Source organism: Toxorhynchites rutilus, chromosome 3, assembly GCF_029784135.1.
Source record: "Toxorhynchites rutilus septentrionalis strain SRP chromosome 3, ASM2978413v1, whole genome shotgun sequence".
NCBI lineage: Eukaryota > Metazoa > Arthropoda > Insecta > Diptera > Culicidae > Toxorhynchites > Toxorhynchites rutilus.
Window position 1 is genome coordinate 197,410,701 of NC_073746.1, and position 18,554 is coordinate 197,429,254.

Sequence of the window (18,554 nt, forward strand, 5' to 3'; positions counted from 1 at the left end):
TTTTATTTAAAAAAAAAAGAAAAAAAGTGAACACAATAATGAAAATCCTGTTGATGCACACCCGCTTTACTCAGAAATTTTAATATATTCCATCAAAGACATAGTTGTAATTTACATGAGTTTCTATATATTTGCGTTTTTTTATTGTTCTAGAAATTGTTACGCAACATAACTGTATTCGTCACCAGAATTAGGTGTTCTTTCAATATATTGTTTGTCAATTAACGATTCAATACATTTTTTTATCATTGCTATACTCGGCGCAAAAGTTGCTTTCGATTGTGATATGATCTGAAAAAAACATTGGTAGAATTATATTATTTTGTATGAATGTCAAACCTAACCTCTTGTATAAGAGCATTGTGTCTTAGCACTTTCCTAGATTTCATGATTCGCACAATGGTTGCTTGGAGATACATTTTTCGATCATCATCCACTGAGATAATAGTACTAACGATCTGAAAGCACGACAAAAGTTTTGATTAATTAAAAGAGTATGAACGAGGATAATATCGCTAAAAGGGAAGTTTTTCTAGATCCTAAAGCAAACTTAAATGTGATAGCGGATTACATCTATCAATCCACACTACGATTTAACGTCAACTATCTACTAATAATTATGTACGTCCAGCAGCGTAGTGTGCGGGGGCGCCAAATTCTAAGAATTTTCAACAGGAATTTTTTCCCCGTATTATATTTCACCTTTCATTTGAATAGTTGCGTCTGTATGTACAAGAAACCAATAACCTCTTCTTAATTTTCGCAAAATCGAAACACCCAACATCATATCAACACAAAGTAGAATTTCAGCAGCATTTTACCTACAATGGATAACGTTGTTATGAACTGTACAAGAAATGTTCAAATACTTCAGCAGCTCAACTATACGTTGGAATGTGCTTATTGAGCACATTGAAAGGACAATCGCGAGTATCGTTGAAAGGGCAAGGTCAAAACGACAAGCGGTATTAGCGTTGAAAAGGTCCATTTATTCCGCCTTTTTTGTTCTCACTGATTTAACAGATTCGATCAAACACAACAATGCCACCGTGTACGGGGTTGAAGTTTTACTGAATCAAATAGATTTTGAATATCACTGTCTTCTGGAACTTTGAGGAAATATCGTAAAATTCTTGAAATTTTCAAAATTTACTGTAAATACCGTACACTGAATTCTTTTTTTCGCGACTGATGAGTGCGCGCAAAAAACAAAATCGCTTTAACCCCTTTCCGTATTATTTAATACGTCACACATCATGTGATTTTACTAGCCTGCTGAGCGCCCTGGTTATTCATGTACCCACGAGTGAGACTCGATGTTGTACGGGAAAGGGTTAAATAATCGCATAATTTCGAGCAAATCGCATAATTTCGAGAGAATCACGCAAAACGCTCGTACCACACTCGTAAACGCTCTCGCGCCAAACTAAGTGCCCTAATCGAAGATTCGATACATTCACTATCACTATCACACAGAGCAAAATCTCATATTTTGTAAATCGAGATTATCTCGTACCGAGCTCGAATTTCATGTTTTGCGATTGCATATATTTAGACGTTTCTGAAATGTTTCTCAACGGAAAATATTAGGGACGCAAACCAAAACAAAATAATTCTCTGAAGGTGTGCGTCAAGCAAACCAAACAACTCGAAATATTCTGAAAGCTGCACCGATAGCTATCACTCGCTCGATGCTATCGTATTGCTCGCTATCTATAATACACTGCGTTTCACAACTATTAAACCACTATTTTTTTCTGAGTTTCCAGAGATATGTTAAGAAGTCGGTTGAATTGAAGTATATAGTGTAGGGTATAACAACTATCTTCACTTATAAGATTGGTTATTTCAACTTTATTGTTGTGTTCAGGCGCGAAACATTCGAAAAACTAAAATTCCAGTGTTTCATAACTTGGTTCTATAGTTATGAAACACTGGAATTTTAGTTTTTCGAATGTTGAAAAAACTCTAACTCCTTTACAAAATTAACGTCAGTTTCACATGAATCACAATAAGTTTCTAACTTGTAGGTCATCTTTAGTTCTCAATCAGTTCAAATGACCCATTTTGGGTAGTTTTGACCATGTTGCGCCATGTTGTAGTGTGTATCTCGTTCTACGTAAAGGATACTGATCGCTTAAGCTCTTCAAATCACTCATACTGTATGTAAGCTGCATCTACTATTCGTACGATCACTCCTCATAAGTTCTTGATCTGGTAAACAAGCTGACCAGTCCAGAATCTGAAGCCCTTATCCATACCATGCCATGACTTTCTGGATGTTGTGAATTGATACCAAATTACCTAATTATCACATTGTTTTCGATGTAAAACAGCGGTAAATGATTCTAAAGTACTTCTTTGCACTTCTGACTGTTCATTCGAGTTGATGGTAGGCTACCTAAACCAGGCCTTTTTGCTAAAATTCTCCCCAAACAATAAAAATCACATCTCCTAAGATGTAGGATGTTCCAATATTAAATACACACTTTGAATATACACATTAGAGTGCCAATGAAAATGGCTATCTCGAATTTTCAAAGCGAACTTGATTAAAAATGTTGATTCCCACGAAAAACTACCCTATGCAAAATATCAGCTTAATCAAACTTCATTTACTAGTGTCGCACAGCGGTCAAAGTTTGAGTTTTTTGAAAACCGAAAAATCACCCAAGGGGGGAGGTAAAGGAAATCGGGATTTTCGAAAAAAAATGTTTGATGCCAAATGTCTTCAAATTGCATGAAATCTCGAAAAAATTTTGGTGTACACAGAGATCGTGTGACGAAGCAGAAAGAGGCAGCAGTGACCGGAAAAGCAAGAAAAAGGACTGCGCTCTACGGGCGTATTTTACACCTGGCGACGACGGAAAAGTGAGTAATATAATTTTTTTAAAAAAGAAATAAAAAGAAAATGTCCCAAAAGTGAATAACAGTAATGCATTGATTGCTGAGAAGGGGGTATAGCGCTGGCCTCAACAGTCGATGTTCAGGTTAGGTTTCCAATGGGTGATCGGCTGATACGGAAAAAGGGAAGAAGTCGCGAAGAAGTTATGAGCATGGATCTGCCCCCAATTCCGGACGGAAATATTCTTCAGATGTTGATAAGAACTTGTATCAGAAGTGGAAGTGTTCAAGACGCAGATGAAGACTGACCTAAACTCTTCGACGCCTTCAGGCATCTTGAACATTATTTTTAGATATTCTCTAGAAGCAGTTTATCCTAACATCGAGACAGCGCAACGAATTTTCCTGTGTCACAGTCAGGGCTCTGCATAGTCATAGTCAACTGAGGATAGTCAGCTGACTATCTGACTGACTATATCCATAGTCAGTTAGTGAGATTCGACGACTTTTCGCACTCAAATTCTCGTGAATGTTTGATAATGCCACGCTATCACCCGAAGAAGTATCGACAGCCGCCGGAAATGTTCCGGTTAATGAGATTTTTTTGAGCCGAATTCGTAAACGATGAGTATCCTCAAGGCTGTGGCCAAATTGAAGTCATCAATGTCAGCGGGCCCCGATGGGATACCCTCATTCATACTAAAAAAGTGCGCCCAACCGCTGATCGCCCCGCTCCGCCACTTGTTTGGCCTTTCGTTGTCTAGTGAAAAATTCCCGATCCTTTGGAAAACTGCGTATATGTTCCCGATACACAAGAAAGACTGACTGGCAGAACAAACTGCGTGAAGATTGGTGATCGTCTATCCTCATGTTTTGCATCGTTTTCCGGAATACCACAGGGTAGCCATCTCGGTCCACTTGTTTTTTTATGTCACTTCAACGATTGCAATAATTTACTAGAGAGTCCCCGATTACTTTACGCTGATGACATGAAAATCTTCTGCCACATCAGATCGATTGACGATGCCATGTTCCTCCAAAGGCAACTGGACTTCTTTGCAGCTTGGTGTGGAACGAATAGGATGGTACTGAATCCCAATAAATACTCAGTCGTGTCGTTTGCAAGAAAACGGAATCCTATCTCCTTCGATTACCGGCTTTCAAACGTGGTTCTACATCGCGTGAAGTGCGTTAACGACCTTGATGTGCTCCTGGATGCCAAACTTACATACAAGGATCACATCGCATATATTGTCAACAAGGCATCGAGACAACTTGGTTTTATCCTTCGAACGACGAAATCATTCACAGACATTTACTGTCTGAAGGCTGTTTACTGTGGCCTGGTTCGCTCCATACTGGAGTATTGCTCTGCCGTCTGGAACCCGTACTACCAGAACAGTGTGTATCGCATTGAAAACGTGCAACGACGGTTTATCCGTTTCGCTTTGCGTCTACTGCCGTGGCGAGATCCGTATGGCCTTCCCAGCTATGAAAGCCGCTGTCGGCTAATCAATTTAGACACTCTGGAAGTGCGTTGGAACACTGCCAGAGCCATGGTGATATCTGACGTTTTAACCTCACGAATCGACTGTCCTGCCATTCTCCATAGGATCAATCTTCTGGCTCGACCAAGGCAGCTTCGGAATGCTGCACTTCTCTGGTTTCCCACCCGGCGAACTAACTACGATGCTTACGGTGCTGTTACAGGTCTGCTGCGCATTTTCAACCGTGTAGTCTCTATGTTTGACTTTAACCTGTCCCGTGTTTGTATTAAGCGTAAATTTTTAATGTTTTTAAGATCTTGACTTTGGACAACTTACTAGGCAATGTAAATTTTTAATGTAATTTTGTAATTTAATGCAATATTATGTAAAGTTTATTTAGATACTAAGACTACCATTGGGGTTTCTAGTCTAGCCTCAGATTTGTATTCATTAGTCGAGTCAGTTAAAATAACCACTGACTGGACTAGTGCACCAGTCATCCCCGCTGGTTAACGCTAGTCAATTCATTTTCTAGTCAAGTCACTTTTTGTTGGCGGCGACTGCCGAAGCAGTCCTAGTCGAAGCGAAGCTGCTGAGAGTAGAGTCGGTCCTCATTTTTCACCTTCGAAGATTTCTGGCATCGTGCGAACGCAGTTTCAGCAAGATTATACTGATTAAAAATTATCTGCGTTCTAAAATGATCCGAGACCGACTCAATGGCTTGGCAATTCCTTCGATCGAGATAGAATCGCTAACAGACCTTGATTTAGATGCAATTGATGATCATTTTGCTTCAGCTAAAGCACGCAAGGCTAAGATTTGACTAGAGAATAAGAGAAGCTGGTAATGATATTTCTAGACTTCTAAATACCAATAAACTGTTTGTTGTATACGGGATGGTCCAATTGAATCTTGGGCGTCAATTTGAACAATAACGACGCCAGTTCCAAGGTTAATAAACTTCTTTGCTTTATTAAACACTTATTCATAATTTATTTAACGCTAACAAATTCACGTTATTTCACAGCAAACAATGTCCAAGGAATGGAAGCTGAACAGCCTCTGGAGGCATGGATCCGACTGGTTGCAGAAGGGGGAAGATACCTGGCTAAAACAGGAGCTCACTCTTGCCGGTTAATACGGAAGAGATACTTGAGCGTAAAATAACAACACTAGCAATTCAAAATATACCACCACCAAACCCTCTGATTTCCCGATTTTCGTCGTATCATCGCATGGTACGAACAATTGCTTATTGCTTGCGGTTCGTCAAAAATAGTCGAAAGCAAGAACGAGAGAGTACAATAGAGTACAATTCCGTCGACGAAATTACAAACTCACAAACAACTTTATTGAAAATAGTTCAAGGTGAATGTTACCAAAAAGAGCTGCGTGGTCTCAAAAAGGGCCAACCAATGAACAATCAGTATACATTGAAACATTTAAACCCATTTGTGGATGATTCCGGTATTATACGCGTTGGTGGCCGGCTTAGATTCTCCACAGAACCCTATGGTACCAAACACCCGATTCTCTAACCGGGATTCCACCATTTCACGAGATTGCTGATAACATATTATCATCGTAAACTGCTACATGGAGGCATTTTACTCACACTTTCCATAGTTCGCGATGAATTCTGGTCAACCAACGGTAGAAGAGCCGTTCGTAGTATAATTCCGAGCTGTTTCCGGTGTACCCGAATCAATTCCCATCCTATTCAACAGTCCGTTGGACAAATTGCTCAAGCTAGCATCACTCCCAGTCGGCCATTTGCTTCAATCGGCATAGATTATTGTGTTCCAGTATACGTAAAAGCGAAACTTCGCAAAGGTGCACCAATCAAGACTTATATCGCGCTCTTCGTATGCTTCTGTACCAAGGCTGTTCATATCGAACTGGTGGGAGATTTGTCTACAGCATCCTTCATCTCTGCACTGAAAAGATTTATCGCTCGTCGTGGCTTGCCTGCGAACATTTATTCTGACAATGCCACAAATTTTGCTGGAGCTAGGCACGAGCTGCATGAACTCTACCGAATGCTAAATGATCGAACTGAGAATACTCATATCGCTACCTGTCTCGCAACGAATGGGATAAAGTGGCACATGATTCCCCCTCGTTCGCCAAACTTCGGCGGCTTATGGGAAGCTCCTGTTAAAGTGGCTAAACGGCACTTACTACGTCAAGTTGGAAACAGTCCATTGCTACAAGAAGATCTCGAAACAGTGTTGGTGCAAATCGAGGGGTGTATGAATTCTCGCCCTCTGGTCGTGTTATCAGACGGCCCCAATGACCTTCAAGCGCTCACACCTGGACATTTCTTGGTGGGCTCATCCCTGCAAGCTATCCCAGAACCGGATTTAATAGAAACACCAATCAACCGTTTGGATCGATACCAGCTAGCCCAGCAGAAAGTTCAGCATTTTTGGTATATATGGACACGAGAGTATTTGAAGGAGTTACAGCGTCAAGGGAAGGTCAACCCACGAAAGATCGATCTCAAGGTTGGTCAAGTAGTGATCCTGCAGGACCAACAACTACCGCCATTCTGCTGGCCTCTGGCCCGCATTCTGGAATTACACCCCGGACAAGATGGTGTGGTACGAGTCATAACTCCGATACCGATACTACAGATAATTAATTTAATATAATGAACTATTGATTGAATTGAAATAGTACTAGTTAGTAAGAAATCATATATTTCGGTGGCCGGTCTATGTTAGATTCCAGAACATTCATATTAATATGTAGTCAATGTGAACTTGGATCGTTGTTCAGTTGCCATGACGATCCAGCACTTGTTATTTAATTTTTCATTTTCATTCCTTGGACACCGTTTGCTGTGAAATGACGTGAATTTGTTAGCGTTAAATAAATTATGAATTAGTGTTTAATAAAGCAAAGAAGTTTGTTAACCTTGGAACTGGCGTTGTTATTGTTCAAGTTGAAGCCCAAGATTACGCCCGTGGACCATCCCGTATACAACACTGTTCAAAGTGAACATTGGTATAAGTGAGAAGTTTTCTCAAAATATCACAATCTTAAAACTAGTGGAAAATCGAAAAAAGTAATATTTTTTGGGGCGTCATTTTCATAGTTTGCTACCCTCACTACACCGCTGTGTACGCCATATCTATGTGATCGTGAAGTTTTGTTCTTTGTCTAAACTATATATTTAATATAAATGGCGCATATATTAACCAATAAAGTTTCTTTAATATCTAATTATAAATATCAGCAATAAACGAAACAGGTAAATCCAGCAGCTCTTAGCTGGAGCCTGATTGCAATTAGAAAACCATATCGTGTTCGACATTTGATGGAAGGATGGGAAAGAATTAACACGTTAAGTGCCGCGGTTTTATAGCGATTCTATGGACATTTTTAGACGTATTAGGGCCTACGTTTCTTATCGTAATGGAAGTATTTCTGTTCGAACGAACGATGCTTATAAGCTTATATTCTTATATTAGCTATCTTCATTATCATATGTTATGCTATCAATCACCGGTGACAGACGAAACCTGAGCGAACTCGGTGTCAGTCAACGGTGACTGATGTGGCAGTCATCGTGTTAAAGAGTGAAAAATTTGGATGCTAACTTGCTCTTTTCCCGAACTTTCCGGAACAAATCTTATCGTAATGGTCCCGAACCTTCAAAACGTGGAACGTGGATGTGAATTATTATTAGCTTCAAAAATTAAAAAAAACACATTATGTTCCAACCAAACGGAAGAGAGGTGGGGTTGCGATTATTGCCAAGAGGGGGATCAAGCACAATCTACAACTTCATGCCCGCACTTCTGTAATTGGGGCTCTTAGTGTTGAGGTGGAATCTTTTACCGGATTCATCCGGATTATCGCAGTATACTGCCCTCGACAATGCTTCAACGGCAACGGCTCATCAGCATAGATTACAGAAGTCCTATCCGCCAACAATCGAAGCACCCGCTTTACTGTCGGAGGTGAATTAAACGCCCGACATGAAGCTTGGAGTAACTATCGACAAAACCAGAACGAACGTCTGCTCTTCGATCATACTCGGCACGGGCTATACACAGTGCAGTTCCCGGGTGAGCAATTCATCCACTCTGGACTTTTTCCTATCAAACGTAGAGCTATCCAAACCAGAGACATATAACGATCTTAGCTCTAATCATCGACCAGTACTAACTGAAGTCAGCGTAAACGTGGTTCCTTCAAGCTGTCTGTGAAAAGACTACCATCATGTCAACCGGGTACGGTACGGACGTATTGATGAATCACCAGCTCAACAATGTGGAGGATATCGATCGGACGCTAGAGAGTTTTTCCCGAGTTATAACTGTTGCCGACGAGACATGTGTTCAACGTGTTCATTTGAGGGGCAAGTTCGTTGCTAATGATTCCTACATCCAGCTTCTTATTCGCTTTCGAAATGTGCGTAGACGCTAGTTCCAGAGTACCGAAGACAGAAAACGTGAAATGGCCGATCTGAACATGCAGATGACTTCCAGAATGGTCTCACACCGGAACGAAAAATTCTGACACTTAATAGAAAATCTAGACGACTTCTAGTTTGGGTATAGATATAGCGAATGTTGTTTATCACCCGCGCAAGAATGCCCCTTCCTAAACCGAAACTGTTCAGGCAACATAATGTTTTTTTCATCGACGACTCTGTTTAAACGATAGATCTCCGTCAACCAAGCCGATCCTGATAATTAACGACTCAACCATCGATGCCATCGGTGCAACCGGATGCAGACACCTATGGGTTGTCAGATACCGTCCTCATGATATAGTGGCATAGTCGGCAATGGAGCGGTCAATCGTTCTCCCGGAATCGGCCACTTTGGACAACTTCTAACTTCTAACTGCCGGACGACCTCAAATTATGGATTACCAATACTTTCAGCACTTTTTGGACAGAAAGATGGTTCGCTGAGGCGAGGCTCTTCCTTCGGAAAATCAAAGACTCCACAGCATAGTACGATGACATGATAGCAGTGAGGGGGCAACGAATTCTGTTCCGACTAAGAACAGGACACTGCAATATGTCACATAATTTCAACAGAGAGCCACTTCCATCTTTGCGATCTGTGCTTGATGCATAACTGGGTTTAACACGTGCTATGTGTCTGAAATATGAGATCCTCCGGATTTTCAACGCCATCATCGGAAGCATCCGTGATGTCCTTAGCGGCACCCTCCACAGTATTTTGTCTTTACCGTGTTACAGCAGGGCACTGACACAAAGAACCGTTATTTCCCTAGCGACTCGTGGGATGCAAATTTCTGAAACCTTAAAATTAAAGCGAAGAAGAACGGAAAGAGTGAACGAAAACAGAACGTTAACCGTCCTAGTCAAAAAATGCCAGCCACTGAAAACACCTCAAGTAGCTTCAAGTCCGCTGAGAATTAGTCAGTGGCAAAATGTCATATTTTTTTCTGTATTAAAGTGACTTTCAACACTTGGCTGGTTCGTCATTTTACTTCTTTTACTTTCACTTCACTTTACTTTTACAGATCCGTGATGACGTTCGGGATAATTCAAGGCAGTCAACGAGATCTTTGGCCAGATGATATTACAGATGCTATTTGAGTTGCTTTAAGTTAGAGTGTATAAGCAGCAGCAGTTGTGGGATAGGATCCAAGCTTGTTGGTACACCATCCGGGTGCGTGCAGTGATGCGTAACAAAAGTTACACGACCATGTACTAACCCTAGAAGCTTTTCACGGTATTAATTTTCTTCTTTTTTTCACCATGAATTTTAAAACCGGTCTTAATTTTTGCCGCGTCATTTTAGTTGTTAAGTATGCTTGAAATGCATTTTTAATGAATTATGTTATAAATTTTTTTGATCAATACAAATAAATTATTATAAATGGATTAAACCACTGGATTGGATTATTTTTTCTCAAAGTTTTGTCGCTTTCTTTCCTTTTTTTTTGCTTGAGCAGTGGTCTTAATGTTTTGTCCGACACTGTATATCAACAAGTGTTCCGCGTACTTGACGAAATTATAGAAAAAAAAAAGATTTTTTTTTCTTTAAGTGTTCATTTTTTCCATATACTGACAAAATTTTTACAAAAATAAAACGATGCAACAATTTATTATGTTGTCTTAAAAAAGTGCTATACAAAGAAAAAAGATCTGAAACCAGCTGTCTTTCATGATGCAACAAGCGAACCAATAACGAGCTGCTCGAAAAATTTTGTGATACATCCGGTTTACGCGATATCCATGATAGCTAAATAGCAATAATGAACAAAATTATGTTCGGTTCGGAATTGTGCACAATGTGACTAGTTTTGGTCTTAGTTCAATCAAAATTCACAACGTCATAACTAAGCCGCAATAAAGGCTAACTACAGGAAATCATACGAAGTATAATTTTATGTCAGTAATCATATGATTGAATAAATTTTATGATTATATCTCTTCATAGTTATGTAGAAATAGGATAAAGTTACGATCAATACATACCTCTTGAGGGGTTTCCTTGTGCAAAGCAGCAGTGATTTTGAATTTCGTTCTTCTATTTGTATACTCTTTATTCAGAATTATTTTACAATTCTCATCCACAATCTGGAAATGAAACAATGAGAAAATATTTTTCATAACAATTTACCGTACTCGTGAAAATTGTGCTAGAACAATTGCACAACAACAGTGATAACACATATATGAACAATATTGCTGTTCGAGGGAGATTTCTACATTTTCAACTTGCATATATCACTTACCTCCGAATCCGCTAAAAGCAATTTTGAGTCAATGAGACTCATGATGTGCTTCTGAAACATATCATTATTCAATTGCAAGGATTCCTGCAGTTCCTTATAGCTCATACTATCAGACGTCTCAAACAACAACAATATCGCCATTTGATATGTCTGCATAGTCACAATATATGTTCTATTGTTTGCTAATACTATTTTTAGTTCTCCATGACACAAATGATGAAGCCAAGTCAATTTGCGGCCACTGAAATTGATGTGGTAGAAGCTCTCAAATAGCCTAACCGGTTTTTCGAACTCTTGAGGAACTGCAAAGCCCGCTGGCACTTGTGTTGGACCAAACGGCCAAGCCCCAGCTTGCAATATTTTAATAGAGATATTGATGCCTGTTGAATAAATATATTACTTTCAAACCGTACAATTTCTTTAAATATAATTTCTTACCTGTTTGTTTTTCGTGTTGTTTTAAAAATTGATTGAATTTCGCATTCAAGTCTCCGGAAACAGAAATATCCGTAAACATCCTATGTAGTTTATTGGTAAATTCATAGCCACAGGCTTGCTTCAGTTTATTGATCATCATCTCTTCAACGTCCATACTTTGTGACTGGTCGTGAATTAATCTACAACAGAGTGAGAATACCGAATCAATTACAGGAAACTTGTGATTCTTTTTAAAAAAATGTTTGTTTTGAACTAAATCATTAAGAATTTAAAAAAAAATCAGAAGTTCAACTAAACTAAGAAAAAAAAGACGGGTGGGTAAAGTCGGGGACCTAACCGGAGAGACGAAGGACTACACCAAGGGGTGTCCATTATTCAAATATCATGTAGCACAGATCTCAGAATGACCAACTTTTCATGTACCAAATTACAGAAAAAAATCAAAGGATAAAATATAACCTCAGCAATCAGCAAACACTCAAACGTTTAAATTCAAATACGAAAAAATAAAAATTTGTCGTGCAAATGTTGCAGGGGTTATTATTCAGCCGCAACGAACACATACTTGATTGCAAGCATATCGTAATAGGTATTTACCGTTTGGTATCGTGATATTATTGGGCTTAGATTATTAGGCCATAGACAAACATGTTACATACAAACATACAAATATGTCACAGCTTAATATAACCGTTTAAGAACTCCAGCATTCTATCAATTCGAGCGCGATTAGCCACTCATACACCCGGCCGGACGCTTCCACCGCTTTTAACACACTTCGATAGGCTCTCCTGCTCCACAACCCATTGAAACTCCTGTCTCTCACTCTTGCGGTATCGCACCGCATACATCTCCGGCAAATGCAGCAATCTCTTATGCGTCCGATGATAGAATGTGGCCAAGCCCCACCATCGCTCACTTTATATAGCCATGTAGTTAACGTTGTAGCGACCGCCTATATTTATTTATAATCTCTTTTTTGTCTCCCTCCTTCACCTTGTCCATACGTTTAGCCCGTACCCGTGGTTGCTTGTAATGAATAGCTGTTTGCGGGAGCGCAGACAAAATGTATGGGAAAGTATGGAATTCTTTCTTCCAATTTTTCATCAATTTGAACTTTATATGAGCTGAAAAACCGTAATGTGTAGCATATTAAACAAATGCTGAGGCACACATTAATTTAACTATGTGTGTATTTGGAACCAAAACCCATTCATTAATTGAGGAGGTATTAGCGTTCAAAAACTGAACACTTTTTCACATCGAAATATTGAAAAGGTTAGACGTAGTCCTACGTCAAAAATTGGAATTTTAACATCTATCAAAAATCTTTTGACTCAAAGGAAAACACACTTCGCTTAATCTTTTTGTGTCTATCATCATTGTCACGGACAGTTGCGTGTAAAAACGAACTCCGTGAAGTGAAAGTGTTCATTCCCGTTTATAAGAGACATGTTGGTTGCATAATGTCGGGTGTTTGAACGTTGTGTCGGTTGCAGAATTTCGGATGTTTGAACGTTCTGTAGGTAAAATTAATACAGCGTATGAGATAAGATTCCATTTAATTAATCGTATGTTTTAGAATGACAAGTTTGCGATTATACCTCGAAGATTAGATTGCTGAATCAAATGCTGGCTCAAAGATGAGGAGGAATACTTGGTTGCTCGGGAATAATGTAGTTGTTGAACATATAGGAATATAATTTTACGCTAGAGATAAAACATGAATATTATGATTGATAATCGAAATCTCGCATACTCTTGTATTTAGCTCTTTCTTACTCGTTTGAATAGTGAGAAATATTTAGAATCATTTTTCATGAACCGTTTCTACAATTTTGATGAACAATGTCTTCTATATCTCAGAACAAACCCGAATTTATCCACCTCACGATCAGTATAATCAGAGCTAATCCCATATGGGATTCTGAAGTTTAATCCTCTTATCCTTATCCTTCGCGGGTAATTTGATACACGAGACATGAGGTTTGATTTTATTATTCAAACAGAAACTGGTCAGCACATTTTTAATACTCTTTCATTCAAAGTATGTCTTCAAAACAACACCGTTGAAAATATTTATAACGTGAAAAGTTATAACTATCGTCCTGATTCTGGCCTGGTCCGCCGATTGTTAATGTTTGAATTACAAAAACTAGCTCTGCAATGTGGGAAAACCTTTACAGTTTTTATTCTATATTCAAAACATCACCAAATCAATGTTATACATCATCAATCATAATGATCGTATTTGGGCCAGTGGCCTCCATTACCATTTTATGGTATTGCAACTCTCTCTTAGTCTAATCCTAAAAATAGAAACAAAAAATTTCTGTTCATTCAGGACAATCGGAAGTAGACCTTCGCCATGTTTCAATGGGCCTACGGGAGATACATTTTTAATCCTTATTTACATCCCATAGCGCATTTACCGAATCCAAATAAACAAATTTACGCCCTCTGAATACGTCAGAATTTCGTTCTAAAAAGGCCACCAGGCGGGTAAATTGCTGTTTGTTTACCTTTTGTTTCTTAAACAAGACGAGACAGTATTGAAAATGTTAGCAAAAAAGCTAAATAAATACGAAATTAAACTTACTCCATTCCGCGTGACTAGCTTTCACCATCTCATGAAAGGCTCATGAAAGAACCGTGGTTCATTAAAGAGCCGTTTTTTCGAGAGCCGAGACTCATTTTTAAAGAACCGTGGATCGTTTACTCTTTCTGACGAACCGGCTCGTGAGCGCTCACTCATCTCTAGGTAGCACCATTTAATATTGCAGTGTTGATACCTTGCGACAATAAAATCACAGTAGGTGTCGATGTGAAGCAAATAACGGAGTAGCCTTATGTAGCTCAATAATTTCCATTACTGTTCCAACTGTCGATCGGAGTAGTTTGTTTTACGGCTCTAGCCAATTCACAGGAGGTTATGGGTTTCAAGCTATTTTTAAAACGAACATGGACGAACGAGGACAAGTTTCCAGACAGGCGGAGGAAATCCGGATGTACAGTTCATCAAGTCTGCCGTCCATACAACTTCTGCCGTGAGAACTGGCCGACGTGGAAGTTTGCGGTCCAGACGTTCTTAGAACTGGAAGATTTTTGGGAAGCAGTAAAACCGAAGCAGAATGAAAACGGAACTATGGCGGCCGTGGATGTGTTGAAGGACCGGAAAGCCAAGGCGAAAAGAATTCTTTTTCTCGATCCGGTAAATTACGTACATATGAGGAAAGCTACTTCTGTGAATGACGCTTGGTCAATGAAGCAGCGTTTGAAGACACCGGATTGACCCTAAAAGTCGGCCTTTTGAGAAAACTGATAACAACGTCGCTAGCTACTGGTGACTCCATAGAAACGTTCATCAACGGTATCGTAGAAACGGCACACCAGTTACGAGCAATCGGATTTACAATTAGCGACGAGTGGATCGGAACTCTTCTACTGGCAGGATTGCCTGATAAACATCGACCAATGATTATGGCTCTCGAGAATTCCGGAGTGGCAATTACCGGAGACATCATGAAAACCAAACTGCTGCAGGAAATTCGAGCACCTTCGTCGGGAGCTGCATACGCAAATAACGACCATGGAAGAAACCAGTCAACAAAAATAAAGAACAAGAACCGAATTCGTCGTCATCCAGCAAAGGGCCAAAATGTAGGTGATGTCGTAAATTCGGCCAGATTGCGAAGGAATGTTATTCAAGTCCTGCCAAGAAAGGATATGCCTGATGTACGATACTGTCGGCGTTTAAGGAAAATGACAACGACTTCGTACTTCGATTCAGGTGCTTCAAATCATTTTGCCAAATCGGAGCGGTTCTTGAAGGTTCTCCTCGAGTAGCAGTGGCACATTTGTTGCCACCAACAGAGGAACAATGAAGGTAATCGCAAAAGGAAGCATGAAATTGAAGCCGGAATGCTGTCCAGATGATCATATTGTAGTGCAAAATGTCCAAGTGATTCCGGAGCTTTCGACCAATTTACTGTCGGTGAGTCAGATTATCAAACGTGGCCATACAGTAGCATTCAGCAAGGATGGCGTTAAAGTTATCAATCCGGATGGTGAAATAATGGCTACTGAAAGTAGAAAGCGTGACTTGTTCAAGCTGGATCAGCTGCAGTCATCAGAAGCCTTGGCGTGTTCGTCTCGAGAGAGCGCGGAGCTGTGGCATAAGAGACTGGGTCATATCAACTATGACAGTCTGCAAAGGATAAAAGGTGACCTTGTTTCCGGAGTCGAGTATAGTCCACGAGGAGCGAAAAATGCAAGATATGTGCTATGGGTAAGCAAACACGTTGGTCTTTTAGCAAGTCCGGATCACGAGCGTTAGATCTGTTGGAAGTCGTCCACTCGGATATTTGCGGACCCTATGGAGGTTGAATCGCTAGGTGGAAGCCGATACTATTTGACGTTCACTGTTGACAAATATCGCCGAATCTTTGTGTACTTCCTGAGAGAAAAGCCTGCGGAAGGCGTTTACAATGCGTTCGAAGATTTTCGTTCCATGGCCAAGCGACAAACCGGGAAGAAAACGAAGCTACTCCGAACTGACAATGGTAAAGAGTTTACGAATAGAAGGTCGGAAGTTCATTTGAGGCGTTTGGGAATACGTCATCAGACAACGGCGGACTACACACCGGAACAAAATGGACTGGCTGAGCGAGTAAATCGAACCATCGTCGAGCGTGCACGGTGTATGCTATTTGAAGCGGATCTGCCGAAGACTTTCTGGGCTGAAGCAACAGCAACGGCCGTGTACCTGGATAATCGATCTCCAACACGAGATTAGGCACCAGAAGAAATGTGGTCCGGCAAGAAACCTAACCTAGCACATGTTCGAGTCTTCGGATCGAAAGCGATGGTGCTTGTTCCCAAACCGAAGCGCAAAAAGTTAAATGCAAAAGCGTACGAATGCATACTTACTGGATTTAAAGAAGAAACTGCCCTTGAGCCAGTTCTGGTCAGTGTTGAACTGCTATTGCGAGAGAAATGCTCCCTTTTTGAAACCGAGGCAGATTTCGATTTATTCTAGAACAGCCTATCGGAGTAACCATCAAAAATTTCGAAGCAGCTGTTTGAAGCCCTGATTGGAAAGATTGCAGAAGGACGTTTCGTATATGCAGATTTGTTCCCGTATATGAATAATTATTTTGCTCGTGATCGTGACACAATGATGGAGACTTTGGAATTTTCTATCGAACGTCGCGGACTGCATTGATCAGGCAGGCATTTGAAATTGTTCCTGACTTGATCAACTTTGATGATCATAATATTGATTCAGTAGCTGGACAACAGGAAGAAAAAATATAAGAGGTTGTGTCCAAGAAACGACCGCATTGTTGACGTAGAACTACGCTGTTATTTTATTCAAGTCGCTTGTTTATAACTTTGGATATTATTTTATAATGCTGCGAAATTTTAGAAATAACTGAATGGTTTGATCGCCCTGAAATGGTATTTTAAATTGTAGAATCTGTTGTTGATAATTCATTCTCGTCCTCGCAGAACAATACCCTAGTCCTATCGTATGTCACAATTTGTTTCATGTCAATGCATTGAAAATTTACCTTGAACGCTATTCCGGTGGCCTTTTTCGCAATTGACATAGACTCGGCTACAGTCGATTATATACTTGTTGCACTAGTACCATTATTCCCCATCTTATAACTACATCCATATATCTTTGGCACCGTATGGAAACAACACCAAGGACAATATTCACAAGTATCAAATATCATGCTACCTGTTATATTTAGTGTTGCCTCAGTGGAATCGCACCTCTAGGAATCGTTCGTACAACATAAATCAAGCGCCAAACAAGCGTTTGTTATAGCATGCATACAGAGCCATACATTGGTGGCTCAAAGCTACTAGAAATATAAACACTTCTCATCATTTTGCGCTATTCTCAAAAAACGCTTCTGTTAATATTGACTGGCATCGAAAAAATTGCATTAGTTTCTCATCTGTCATCCTGTCATCCTTAATGGAAAAAGTTTTGCTACTGGCGAGCGAAACCAAATCACATACAAAATTCCAGAACGACATTTACTTCCATGGTGACTAAATAAACGAAATAATCTCTTTCTGTTAATCTCAACAACTTCGAAAAGAGTAGCATTGCTGAATATTTGCCTCAGCAGAGATTCATTACTAATACCCAATGTCCTGGAAAAAAAGGTAATGAAGATGGTCGAGTTTCGAGCGACATAGCATGCGCTGCCATAGCTATTTCGCAAATAGTGACGTCAGTCGTTGTGTATATCTTTGATTGCCCACCGCATCCATGTAAAAATGTTATTTTCAGGAAGTAATTTATCAATTAAAAACGTACATTTGTGTAGAGCTTCCGCTAAATATGAGGCTAATGTGATAGCGTGGAGTGAATATTTGTGAAATCACGTCGAAAAAGACGAATAAAAGTGATATTTCCAATTGCCTTGTGTCACTATTCGTCAGTATACGCTCGTAAGTTGGCAGCGCATGTGGAGTGGTGATGAGTTCGGTCGTTGGTTACACACGATTATCCCTAAGGTCTCGACGAGTGCATGGTTCAAGGGATTGAATGTAGGTCGTGATTTCATTTGTGTGATATCTCGGCTTATGTCCAATCACTACAACCTAAACGCGCATCTCTATCGCATTGGGCTCGCAGCAAACAATCTTTGTGATTGTGGCGATGGCTACCACGACATCGAGCATGTTGTCTGGTCGTGTATCCGGTTCCATGCTGCTCGCTCTCAGCTCTCTAGAGCACTGAGAGCACAAGCCAGACAATCGGATATCCCCGTCCGGGATATCTTAGGTAGCCGGGATCCTGATGTTCTGCTTCATCTATACCTGTTCCTCAGAAACGCCGATGTCAACGTTTAATGATGTTTCCTTCGTTGTGTCCCCGTTTCATATCCCTCCTATCCGATCGATAAACTTTTACTTAGTCGCGGCAATACACACACTCTTTACAAATGCACGGGCCGAAGGTTGTGCAGTCCACTGATCATTCAACAAGAGCCAAAGGTTGTACCGCTCATGACAACTCTACACGAG

At 40.1% G+C, this 18,554-nt stretch overlaps 1 protein-coding gene across 2 annotated transcripts in view; it reads right to left on the minus strand.

Annotated features, from left to right (window-relative positions):
* Window positions 1-45: 45 nt before the first annotated feature.
* Window positions 46-18,554, minus strand: part of LOC129780440 (cullin-2) — a 62,671-nt gene continuing 44,162 nt past the window's right edge. For both annotated transcript variants that reach the window (XM_055788719.1, XM_055788720.1), the window contains 5 exons: window positions 11,502-11,680; window positions 11,064-11,443; window positions 10,804-10,905; window positions 345-458; window positions 46-291 (listed from right to left, as the gene is read on the minus strand). In XM_055788719.1, coding sequence (XP_055644694.1) covers window positions 160-291; window positions 345-458; window positions 10,804-10,905; window positions 11,064-11,443; window positions 11,502-11,680 — 907 coding nt within the window. In that variant the 3' untranslated portion in view covers window positions 46-159. The remainder of the gene's footprint in view (window positions 292-344; window positions 459-10,803; window positions 10,906-11,063; window positions 11,444-11,501; window positions 11,681-18,554) is intronic.